Source organism: Platichthys flesus, chromosome 12 (assembly GCF_949316205.1).
Source record: "Platichthys flesus chromosome 12, fPlaFle2.1, whole genome shotgun sequence".
Taxonomy (NCBI): Eukaryota; Metazoa; Chordata; class Actinopteri; order Pleuronectiformes; family Pleuronectidae; genus Platichthys; species Platichthys flesus.
The window spans coordinates 8,073,111-8,085,137 of record NC_084956.1 but is presented as its reverse complement, the minus strand read 5'-3'; the positions used below and the strand labels follow the sequence as shown (position 1 = coordinate 8,085,137).

General features: G+C 44.2%; 1 protein-coding gene across 1 annotated transcript in view; it reads left to right on the top strand.

Moving 5' to 3' along the window:
• Positions 1 to 1,121: 1,121 nt before the first annotated feature.
• The window catches only part of ebf3b (EBF transcription factor 3b), a 70,149-nt gene continuing 59,243 nt past the window's right edge, over positions 1,122 to 12,027 (top strand). Inside the window, 6 exon segments of the mRNA XM_062401509.1 lie at positions 1,122 to 1,931; positions 2,274 to 2,430; positions 2,774 to 2,837; positions 3,169 to 3,224; positions 5,076 to 5,149; positions 7,026 to 7,094. Coding sequence (XP_062257493.1) covers positions 1,801 to 1,931; positions 2,274 to 2,430; positions 2,774 to 2,837; positions 3,169 to 3,224; positions 5,076 to 5,149; positions 7,026 to 7,094 — 551 coding nt within the window. The 5' untranslated portion in view covers positions 1,122 to 1,800.

Genomic DNA, 12,027 nt, shown 5'->3' with positions numbered 1-12,027 from the left:
CCTTTTCACCACTAATGAACCGGATTGCCTGCTTGTCCCTCTCGGACAGAGTCGGACATGTAAGGCATCAGTTGGCTCTTTAAAAATGATTAACATGTTTCTGATTATTGCAGATTTTTTTTTAAATATATACACACATAGGACGTGCATGAAATAAAGAAGACACACAAGCTTTTCCCTGCAAGTTTGTTTAATGTCATGATAGACATGTAATGACTCTGTTGTTTAAAGAGGTCAGAAGATGTGACTTCATGTTCAGTGAGTGACTGATCACTCCTCACGTCAATAATATGGACGCCGCGAAATTAAACCCCCTGATTCCTCCAACTCTTTATGTTTCATGCAGAACATAAATAAAACAAGCAGCTCCGCGGTTTCACAGCCACGAAACAAGTGGAAGTCATTGATAAACGCCCGGTGCAAAGTTGACGAGAATTAATAGATGAATAATCACGTCTGATGGCAGAAATCCGCCTGATGTGAATCACATTTAATCACAGACAAATATAAAAAATGAAAATGAAGAGGCTTCAGCGTGCATGGAGTTAAAAGTGCACGATTTAAAAAAAAGATATATATATAAAAAAAAATGAAGATGTGCCGCTATTGAAATGTGATTTATGGCGTGTGTGCCAAGTGATGCTTTCGATACATGAGTGAACAAACAAGTAATAACAGATGTAATCGAATAAATATATCAACGCGGCTAATCACGGAAATTGCAAATCATCAGGCCAGCTTAAAAAAAAATCCAATCAGCAATAATCTTTGAATTTTAAATTATTATTACTATCATGTATATTATTCTTTTTTTTTTCTTCTCCTTCCTCGTTATGTGCGATGGTTACAGCCGATTTTCCCATATTGTTAAAAAAAATCAAAACTCACCACATATAGGGCCTAAGCAAGAGGGAAAGTGGAGCGAGTGAGTGCAGCCGAGCTGCGGCTGTTTGGGGCTGAGCGCGCGCCGCGGAGCAGCGCTTGCCCGACAGGAAGCGTCAGCGCGCCAAATATGGGCAAAGCCACGCCCCCGGCCGCGTCACTCTCTGACAGCGCCTCTCCCGTGGGTCTAGAGTTTTGGCTCCCGGGAAAGATTTCAGTCCTCGGGGAAAGAGGGCTTAGTTTTGCATGTTCCCATCCATCCTGCACGACGCGAAAGGGCCCCTTATCCACCTCTCCTGTGTACGAGGAACACCTCCACTGGTGATCAGCCTTCGCCCGTGTTTGTCTTGCGGAGAAGCAGCAGCAGCGGCAGCAAGCAGCACCTTTTCTGCAGGAGTGGGGTTTTTTTTTTTAAACTCAACAAGAAGTCCTGAAGGTTTTGGATGCGGGTGCTTCAGGGATGTGGGCACTTTGAGAGCAGCAGCATCATCACCCGCGCGCACCAACAACTGCCATCGATTTTTCTGTGAATAGCACGAAAAAAAAAAAAGCCAGAAGAGAAAAGACCTTTTTAAAAAAAACAAAGCAAAGAGGAACACTAGCAAAAAAAAAAAAAAAGAGAAAGAGAAAGAACCTTGTCTATTGAACAATTCACTTTTGCAGTCTGTGGATATCGCTCTAACTAAGTGCAGCACTTTGAGAATTGTTCACATCGGACGGACTGAAGAGGGAGGCAAGACCTGTGGACCGGGTTTGTCCCTCGCAAGTGTGAATCGGCTCGGCTGCTTATCCCGTGACAACAGCGACGCGCACCACAGAGAAAAAGAAGAAGCGACCCTGAAGGATAAACACGCTTGGACGTTTATTTTCCGCTAATTTTTCGCAGGAGGCTCGCCTTTTGCACGCAGATTGTCCTAAATGTTTGGGATTCAGGAAACTATACCGCGCGGTGGGACGACGATGAAGGAGGAACCGCTGGGTGGACTGAACTCAGTCCGCTCCTGGATGCACACAGCTGGGGTGGTGGACGCGAACACAGCCGCCCAAAGGTACGCATGCCAAAAGCATCTGATTTTTCTCACGCATTCCCTCCTCATCATATCGACCCCTCAATCCCCTGAATACTCTGTATCAATTACGGTCTCCCAATAAATGCCCCCCCTTCGGCTTTTTCCCCTTCTTTCATTACATGAGATTACCCATTATTGTGACAAATCAAGAAATCTCTTCTTCTCCTCTCCCTTACCCACCCTCCCCACTCCATCCCCAACCCCGACAACGTGCTTCTGCATCTGCAATGTTTTCCTTCAGCTTCTCTCCCTGCATCACCTCAGCAGCTATCCCCGGTGTCCGGTGCTTAACCGACATGGTCTCTTGTTTTCTCCCCGCAGCGGTGTCGGCTTGGCACGGGCACATTATGAAAAGCAGCCCCCGTCCAACCTCAGAAAATCCAATTTTTTCCATTTCGTCCTGGCGCTGTATGACAGGCAGGGTCAGCCCGTGGAGATCGAAAGGACAGCTTTTGTGGACTTTGTGGAGAAGGACAAAGTAAGCGGGGCATTATTTCAGAAAACACACGCGAGCCTTACCTGCAAGAAACATAATCAGCACATGCATTTCCTAAACATTGTAAAGCTCAGTGAAATGGCAACGGGTTATTGAGGGGGAGTCACGTGTAATATTGATTTATTTAAAGAAGAAGAAAAAAACAGAGAGAGAGAGAAAACAGTCAATTCATTGATGACAGTCGTTTTAAACAGCTTAAGGTGTTCCTCGTCTTTTTGCAACAATAAATAAAAAAATATACATTTCCAAACACCCAGACACGTGCTAGTGACACACACAGTTGTTGATGTTGATTTTTATTTGACAAACTGTTTGTCTTCTGCAGGAACCGACCAGTGAAAAAACTAACAATGGGATTCATTACAAACTACAGTTATTGTACAGCAATGGTGAGTTCAAGTGTCCATCATATTTCCTGCAAACACCGTTAGTTCACCTGCATGCTCAACGCCACCTCTAATAAATATGTATTAACCTCAGAATAATATTGCCACTGAAAAATATTATTATTATATTAATCACACCGTCTGATAATTCTGCAAATGCAATAAGACTGAACTCTATATTTTGTATTGTGTTGCCAAACTTTTTATTTTTCTTCCGAGTGCTTTCTCTGCTATTTTAATTCATTGCCTGTAATTCCTCAAAATTCTCAAGTGCTCCTGTTTTCTATTTCCTCTCCTCGTCTCCTCCTCTCTCTCTCTCCCTCTCTCTCTCCAGGCGTCAGAACAGAACAGGATCTTTACATACGGTTAATCGATTCCATGACGAAGCAGGTAAGCTGCTACTGTGCACTTTAAACGCACCGTGCAACTCTGCTCACATGCACGATTCACTTGTGCAAAAAAAGAAAGAAGCTAAACTCCAAACACACGCCCGTTGATAAAATTGTCATCACACCGCTGAGATGCAGACACAGAACAAACACAAATAAAAATAAATAACCTGCAGTTAAAAATGTAATTGTCGCTGGGACGCAGAGGAGACAGGCTCCGGTCCGGCTGTTTACGTTGGGTCATATCAAATTGCGAGATTGCAAAGTCAATTCTACTCTGCTCGAGTTGGGGCTTCTTTGTAAGCTCAGTTTGTCCAACATTAAAAATTGAACGCTACGTCTGCTCCATATGATCTGATTTGACTTTTTCCTGCGAAGAGTCAGAGGTCAGCGACGCTTCTAAAGATGATTTGGAAAATTATGCGTAAAATGTAATATATAAATATGAATATTGATATGTTTTTTTTTATTAGCTCAGCCTCCTCACAAACATGCAAACTGACCCCGGAGCCCGGGCTAATATATTTTTTATTGTTGCTTTTTAATAATAAACATTTAAAGTGAATTCTAACGAGGGGGAAATAGGAATTTATTCCAGCGGAGGGTTCGTGCAGAGGCTCCCCGGGATAGAGCCGTGCAGCCTGGGCCACTGGTCACATTCCTGTGCGAATGATCCGAGTCAATGATGCAGAACAAGCAATTTATGGATTTCTGTTTCTACAGCTGCAAATGGCGACATAAATCAAACCAATATAGATAATCGCCCTGTTCCTAGAAAAAAAGAAAAAAGGAATAAAAAAAAAAAAAACACACAACGGTTCAAGTGGAACAGATTTCCTTTTTTTTTTTTTTTTTTAATCGGAGCAATGCGACCTGGTTCAGATGTGTCACTTTCTCATCCCACATTGGCCCGAAGCGTGCCAGCAACTCAAAATATAAATAAAATAATTATAGGATTTATTAGTGGCAGCGAGAACACAAACAAACGCGCCACTTTTATTTGTTTATTTGTTATTTGTCCCTGTTTTTATTTCCTTAAGTATTTAGTCAATACTGGGAGGCTGTGCTGGGAGCCGGCTCAGTGCGAGGGGAGGTAAAGAGTCTATCCTTAGACATGGGAGAAGGAGGGAGGGAGCGAGGGAGGGAGAGAGAGAGAGAAGAGCGGCAGAACTGATAGCTCCACGCCATCTGTTTCAGCCAATGCTCAAAAATTACTCAACCGTACCGCCAGACACCGCTTTTTATCCACAGAAAGATCATTGTTAGCGGCTCAAAATAAACAACAGATTGCCCATTAACACTTTCCCCCAAATATCCCCAGATTATAAGCATATTGATGACACTTCTATTGGATCTCTCCTTATGAAAACCTCCCTGTCTGCCTGTGTGAGCCACGGGATATTATCCAGATTAATAAAATAAAAAAAAATATATTACAATTTATAATTATTGCAATCAATGCCATCACAAGTCCTTTTATTCTCGTGATATTTTTTTAATACACATTTATTTATTATCAGTGCCACAAAAATTATTGCTGCTGCTGTTACCATTGTAATTATTGTTGTAATTGTTTATTTGAGGAGATAATTGATGTGGGTATAAATTAATATGATGATCTTAACCACATTCTTACTCAGGACTCATCTAATATATTATGTTGTCCTAACATCATGTTTATTCCTGCCCTGATTTATCATTCTTTTTTTTTTTGGTGGTGTTCAGAAACAGCAGCTGTGTTCGACTAATTATTTGTGAATTCATGGGAACTAACATGTGTTTAAGAGATGACTGTGTTCTCACTTGATTTATTTTTTATTTTTTTTATCCCCCTTCTCATTTCTTTTCAAAGGCCATCATTTATGAGGGACAAGACAAGAATCCAGAAATGTGCAGAGTTCTTCTCACTCATGAAATTATGTGCAGGTAAGCGTTTTTTTATTTATTTATTTGTATTCTATCTTTTTGTTGTTGTTGTTGTGCTCTGTCCATTTTGCACATCCAGGCTAAAAGTAATTCCATCCCATTCAATAAGTAGACGGTTTGACACTCATGATGTGATGCAGCAATCCAGGCTGTCCTGTGGTCCACCCACACACACACACACTTAACACACACACACACACACACATAGACACACACACATTGACAGCCAGAGAGAGAGACAGAGAGAGAGCTGCTGTCATTTCTAACTTTTGATTTGCTGAGATTCAACTTTGATATGAATCTGAATGTGACAGTGAGAACGTACTGACTGTCTCCTCCGGTGAAGGGACACTGCATGTATAATAAACAGCCAGTGACACAGTACATAAGTTATGTTTTTTAATTCTCACCGCATTTATCTCTCGCACATTTCAAGAACCGCGTGTCATCACTGATGCCTGCCAGAGACAATGTGCTCCCTGTTAAGTTATGCATAGACGTTGCATGTCATGTATATCAGCTTTTTCCTTTTTTTCTTCTAATTTGAGAGCCGGTTCTCGGTTGATCCCACCTGTCAACAATGATCAGCGAGCCTTTTAGCGTCATTTAACCACATACATCTCAAGCTCTCGTATTGCGCTGCTATTCAGCGGTGTCATTGATACCAAAAGGAAAAACGCCTTTTGTTGTTATTGTCGAGCTCAGCATGAGCTTTGTGAACATTGAATTCGGATACTGTCGGTTAACCTCTCCTTTGTTGCACCGGTGCATTGTTCAAGTTACTGGCTGAGAGCAAGTGCAGCATGAGAGCTGAGAATGATTTGTCTTTTTCCATGCATAAACTCATCACTCACGCTCAATTTATACATGCATCCATCACTTATTTGTGACACGTTGAATATGCTTGCGCTCTGGAGGTAATATATATATATTTTTGTGCCGAGAGGAAGTGTGTTTTGCTGCTGAATAAAGAAGTACTTTAACTGCTGCCTATTATCAGATAAGTGGATATACATAATAAGGGCAGTTATAATAAGAATAATCATTTAATCTTGTCTTGTTTTTCCCCCTGCTTGTACAACAGCAGGCTTTGAATTATATATTTGCTCTAATACTTTGCGGCACCTTCGCTGTAAAACACATCTTTATTGCTGCTGCTGGAAAGTCATGTAAATCACACATATTTAAATAGCACGCGGTTGACTGACAGTAGCTTTGCACAAAAATCTTTGTTTTCCTTTCGGCACCATATGGCATAAATCAGTCCTATTCTCACATGTTTATATGTTTTCATTTCACGTTGAAGCCCGGGATGATGTATTTGTTTATTATTTCGTGCGGTTTTGACTCAACTTCTAATCAAAGAAGGGAAAAGGCAGCTAGCTATAGGCTCGGGGAGGAGATGCTTGAAACATGTGCTGGAAGATAGATTAGTGCTTTTGAGGCCATAATTGATAAATGCCCCGCCGAAATATTGGTTGAGGGTGGCACCTTGCATCTCCCTCAGAAATAGCAGCTTGGCAATTAGAGGTAAACAAAAGCTGAAGCTGTGAAAAGTGACTCCCCTGCCTCCTGGCCCAATCCCCACTCCCCTCCCCTCCAACACTAAGCCAAACAACACAACATGTTGTTTTCACCATTTTTATCAGCCATCAGCATCAATGGAATGGATAGATTGAGTGAAGGAAATCTCATGGCAATTTTGTTCCCCGATATCAAAAACCACTCCGAGCCACTTCATAAATGTATGTGGTTTTTGCGTGCATTATTTATTTATTTTTATTTATTTAGCAGTATAAGTATTGCTTGTTCTCCCTCACACAGACACACACACACGCACACACATGACTCACACATATGTCTTGTCTTCCTATAGCCGATGCTGTGACAAGAAAAGCTGTGGAAACAGGAACGAGACTCCATCAGACCCTGTGATCATTGACAGGTAAGGCGGCTACTGAGCAGCTCCCTCTTCTTCTTCTTCTTCTTCTTCTGTGTTTGTGAACGAGGGGAATGAGGTGGATGAACGAGTGATGGTGTGAGTGACATCCCCGAGCGGGCACATGGGTGAGCTGGTGCACCAATGCTTCCCCTCCCGGTGTGCCAGACGGCCCAGTTGGGCTGACTTGCGTCCTCCCGCGGCCCTCAGTGTGGGAACCGAGGGGTGAGCCTGTGTGAGCGGCGGAGGGGCGTCGTTCCCAGGTACCTGTGCACCGAGGGGCGGTCACCACCTGGATGGGGTTTGTTCAATCACAGGTGGCTCAATCACTGGAGGATCATGCTGGGAATACGCCCAATTAGCTTAGGCAACTTCCGATTTATTTGGCTGGCTCCCTCTCTTTGTTTACGACAGTGACGCTTCACACTGTCAATACTTGTTTTTTCCATTGACTGTTTCCTTCGCTGTGAGCTTGACGCCATTAAAGTTGCGCTTTAGAGGGGATAAACATTTTATGGGGGCCTGTTTTGTGTCGGCACCTTCAGGAAAGTTACATCTGCCACATTTATATTGGCTTCATCACTTTCTAAAGAGGGAGAATAAATGGTTTTTCTTTTTCAGGCATTGACATTTTTCTCACACGGCGAAACTATACGTCCGGGTCAGTGTGAATATATTTAGGCGGGCGTGGATGTGCGTGCACGTGTGTGCATGTGTGTGCACGTGTGTGCGTTGGATATAAGGGAGCGAGGTAGGGGGCTTCGTTTGAGCCTCGATCTCAATGTAACTCTCACCACGTAGTAGGGAGAGACAGCAATGCTAATGTTTGACTAGCCGGAATCACTGTTTGCTTAGTGGAGAATGCCTGGTATCTGACAGAGGGGACAACTCTCTTATTAGTAATCAAATAGGGCTGAGCAGTTGTTGCTGCCACTCCACTCCAGCGGCTTCTCATGCATCAGGAAGTAGGAGCTGGCTGCCCTGGGAGCCTGGATGGATTACCAGAGCTACTGCTGTCTGAACTCAAACTCACACAGACACACACGTAGATAAATGCAGATACACACACACACACACACACACGGGCGAGGGGCACCGACACGCAGACAGCCTGACGCACACACGTCCTCACGCACGTCCTCACGCATGCTGCTTGTATTTTGCTCGTGCTGCTGCTCCGGCTGACTGTTCTTACTCCTCGTGACAGTCCCAGTGCCTGTAAGGAAGAAAAAAGTACTGATGTGTTTAGACCATGTAAGGTTAGAGGATTCTTTGTCTGTTTGATCTGGTGCCAAGTGGGCTGCTTAATTTATCAGTCAGGTGCATTTATCAGTGAAGTGCGAATATTAACATATAACTTGAGACGCCCAATTTCCGCTGCTTTCATGTTTTGCTTTGTGTCGCTCGGCGGCCTCTTTGCTGCCCAGGGTTTCACACACCATCGTTCTTCAATGCGCCGGGACACAAAACATGTAACATAAGTCCAATAAGCAAAAAATGAATGCACGGAGAATTAAAGTCAAGATAGAGGGGTGGGAAAAAAAAAGAGAGCAAGGGATAAAAAGAAGCGGATGGATATTGTAAGCTCAACCGGCTCAGGGAGGGCTCGGATTTTCATTGTGACGAGCCTGAATAGGAGTGGAGTATCCCTTTCCTTGCACAATGAGCGGCTCTGTTGAAACACAAAAGCATATGTTCCTCATTAGACCCTCCCATTGTCTCCATGTCGTAACTATGAGCCCGTCAGCTCACCCCGGCAGACCCACACAGGTTCCCAGTGGCTGGAGGGGGCTCGCGGAGAAGGGGGGGGTGCCTGTGAGAGGTTGCAGGGTTTAGCGTGAGTTACGGACACCACCAGGGCACGGTGCAGGCTTCTTTTTTTTTTTTGCTGCGTAAGATTATTTACTGCAATTACCCGAGTGTGTCCCGCTGTGCACACGGGTTGAGCTTTTAGTTAGAGCTTCCATGTTTTACAGCCATTTCGGTTACATCTGTCATTTCCTCATGCACATCATTACAGGCACCTGTACTGCGGTCACTGCTGGCAGCAACTGATTATTTCCAATCGAGAAGAACATAGTTGAGTGACATAAACCTCGAGGAGAGGTTTGATTGTTGAATCAGGCCCGTCTCATCTGTCTGCAATTACAGAGCGAGAACCGGGGACTAGCACTGCCACAGTTTCCTGGAGAAACAGTAGCATGGTCGAAAAACCTTAAGAAACAGATTTGGAGTGAATCATTGATGGCGTTCGTTGCGCTGCAAACATTTTTCCCAGATGGCAAGAGGGGAGAGCGCGCACAGCTAGCTGGCACCTAGCGAGACATTAACTGGCGTTCCCATGGATCTGGCATATCCACCGGAGTTTGGGAAACTTATCATTCCAAATGTGTCCTATTTTCCTGCGGTCAAGCCAGACATCTGTTTACCCTATTTTCTCTCTCAGAGTTTTGCTACAGATTTTCACTCAGATTTTTTGAAGAGGAAGGATTCGCTTAGAAAAAAGTAAAAAAAAAAAAGTAAAAAGTAAGTTGGTTAGATATAGGCCCAACAGCTGTCACAAAGTTTCAGCACTGCTTGGTCTTTAAATATTTCAGCACTTACATTTGATGTCCCTGCATTATTCAGTCTGGTTTTTTGGACGCAGAAAGTCCCTCGTTCTGCTGCGTTCTTTCGGGCGCCTTGATATGTGTTGGGACTCAAATTTCACTATCTGTTAAGGAAGTCGGTGTATTCTGCATTAAGTGCATTTGCATGAAAGTAAATCTTCAGTAGCGCGAGCGAACGCTATTCTCTCTTCCCACATCAAACCCGATTAAAAGCGTCAAAGTCTATTGCCGCTCACGCTAGTAAAAAGGAAGCAGTAATTTTTTGTGCGACTGTTGCTGTGACCGCAGCACTTTGCAGTTCAGTGTAATCATCTCCCCCCCCCCCCCCTGTATAAATCCAGCAGTGCTACAGATGTCACATTTATAACTTAATGGTGCCTTAAAGTAAGTGGGGGGATGCAGGTTTATTCAGTCGGTAGATTTGAGTCTTTAGAATTATAGTAATGAGGCACCGATATCTGATTAGACGCTTTCCCCATTTACAGTGCATGTAGTGTGTGTATAGTCAAACATAACTCAATTTCTGATGACTCTACTTGTCTGGTATCTGTCTCCACTCTCTCGCGTATTGACTTTGTCTTCTCCAGTGTGAAAGATTAGATACATTCGTGCGGGGCTCGCGCATGGATTTTGTAATAAGACGGCGCATGTTGTTGGAAGTGGAGGGAGAACGACTCGTTCTGTGCGTCGGGGGGGGGGGGGGGGGGGGGGGTTCAGAGGTCACGTTTTTGTACTCGGGGAAAAGCCGGGGACAATTGATGCAAGCAGAACTGCGACGGCCACACGGAGGGAATGAGTTATCAGCGTGTGCATTCTTTCCCCCGCGTATGAATTTTGAATTTAATGTATGTTCATGCGGTTTAACATCCCGTGTCAATTTACCCACGCCATTCAGATTCCGGACCAGATCTAAACATGTCAGCTCCATTTATTCCTGCGGCCGCGGCGCTCCCTTTCACTTCCTGTCACAAAGGTCAAAGAGCAGTGACCTTTGGAGTGCAGCCCAGCCACTGAATAATTCATGACATTGACTTGTTTTTCCCCTTATTTTCTTTTTTCCCCTTGTCTCTTTTTTTTGGTCAGCACACATGGCTGTGCTGTGGGAGGCTTTTATTCATTTAGCTCATTTATAAAGGCCTCACCGCACCTGTTCGTGTGTTAATGCAATTAAATTTTGGCCTAATGTAAATTTTGCTTAGCTTTCCGTTATGTCCCTCATTAGCGCGCCTGTATTTTCCAAACGACCGCGCGTTATCGTTCATTTGCGGAACACCTACGAGGTCATTTCCCAGAGTGCACTTGACTTGTTGTCAAGTTGTTTACCAGAAACAAAAGGCGGCCCGCCTTAGAACGCCCGCGCGTGTGGTTCCCCCGGCCTTCTGAGAAACAAATCGGAAAATGTGTGCGCTCCCATCTGGTTTTTGCAAAAGCGTGATTACCTCCAAAAGCTGAACAAATGCCAGTATTTATAAGGTCAGCCCTTTATGTGGAAATGTGATGTAAATGAGAATCAGTGAAAGGGGACATTAAACAAAATTAAATTCATTGTCTCCTTTAATGTCATTTACATTTTTGGCTAAGCCCTGGACTGTCAAAGAGGATTTCTAAAACCATTTTAATTGCACATCAGCATCGGAGAAGAAGGGTGTGTTTCTGCCGAGCGGCTGTCTCCATAACCTGCGAGCACAAGTCTGTTTATGGAGTACCTAAATGACATGTTTTCACCGCATCTGCAGCGGGGCAATTAAGATGGCACTCAGTAGGTAGTGTTAATCTGGCATTGTGCTCTCGCCATCCATAATGAAAACGCCGTTGTGGACGGGGCCACTGTTGTTGTGATTGAGAGTTGATTGCTGCAGGTGCTTCTTCTGGATTTTTTTTTCCACGCTGGTTTCCGCTGAGGGAACTGGTGCTGCACTGGTTCTCCAGGCTTTAGTGAGTCAATTAAAGCTGGTAACTTGAATAGGAAATGTTCCTTTCCCCCCCCGTATTTACCCATGCGTGCACCACACCTTTAATTTGTGGCTCAACAATGTGTCAATCGTGGCGTTTCCACTTCCCCCCCTGGCCGCTGTAACTCACAAGACAGATGTGAGTTTTTTTTGACGCCCATTGAGAAATGGGAGAATAAACTGGCCACCCCTCTGCCTAAACCGACATGATGTTTGAGTGAAGCCTGTCTCCTCCCGGGCCAGCGGAGGAAGAGCAGGAAGTGTTGAGAGCGAAAGCTGTACTTGGCAGCTCTCCCCTTGGCTTGCACTTGCTGAAAAATGAAACCCAGACCCTCTCTGCAGCCCTCGGAGCCAGAACCTCCTTCCCAGTGCTCCGAC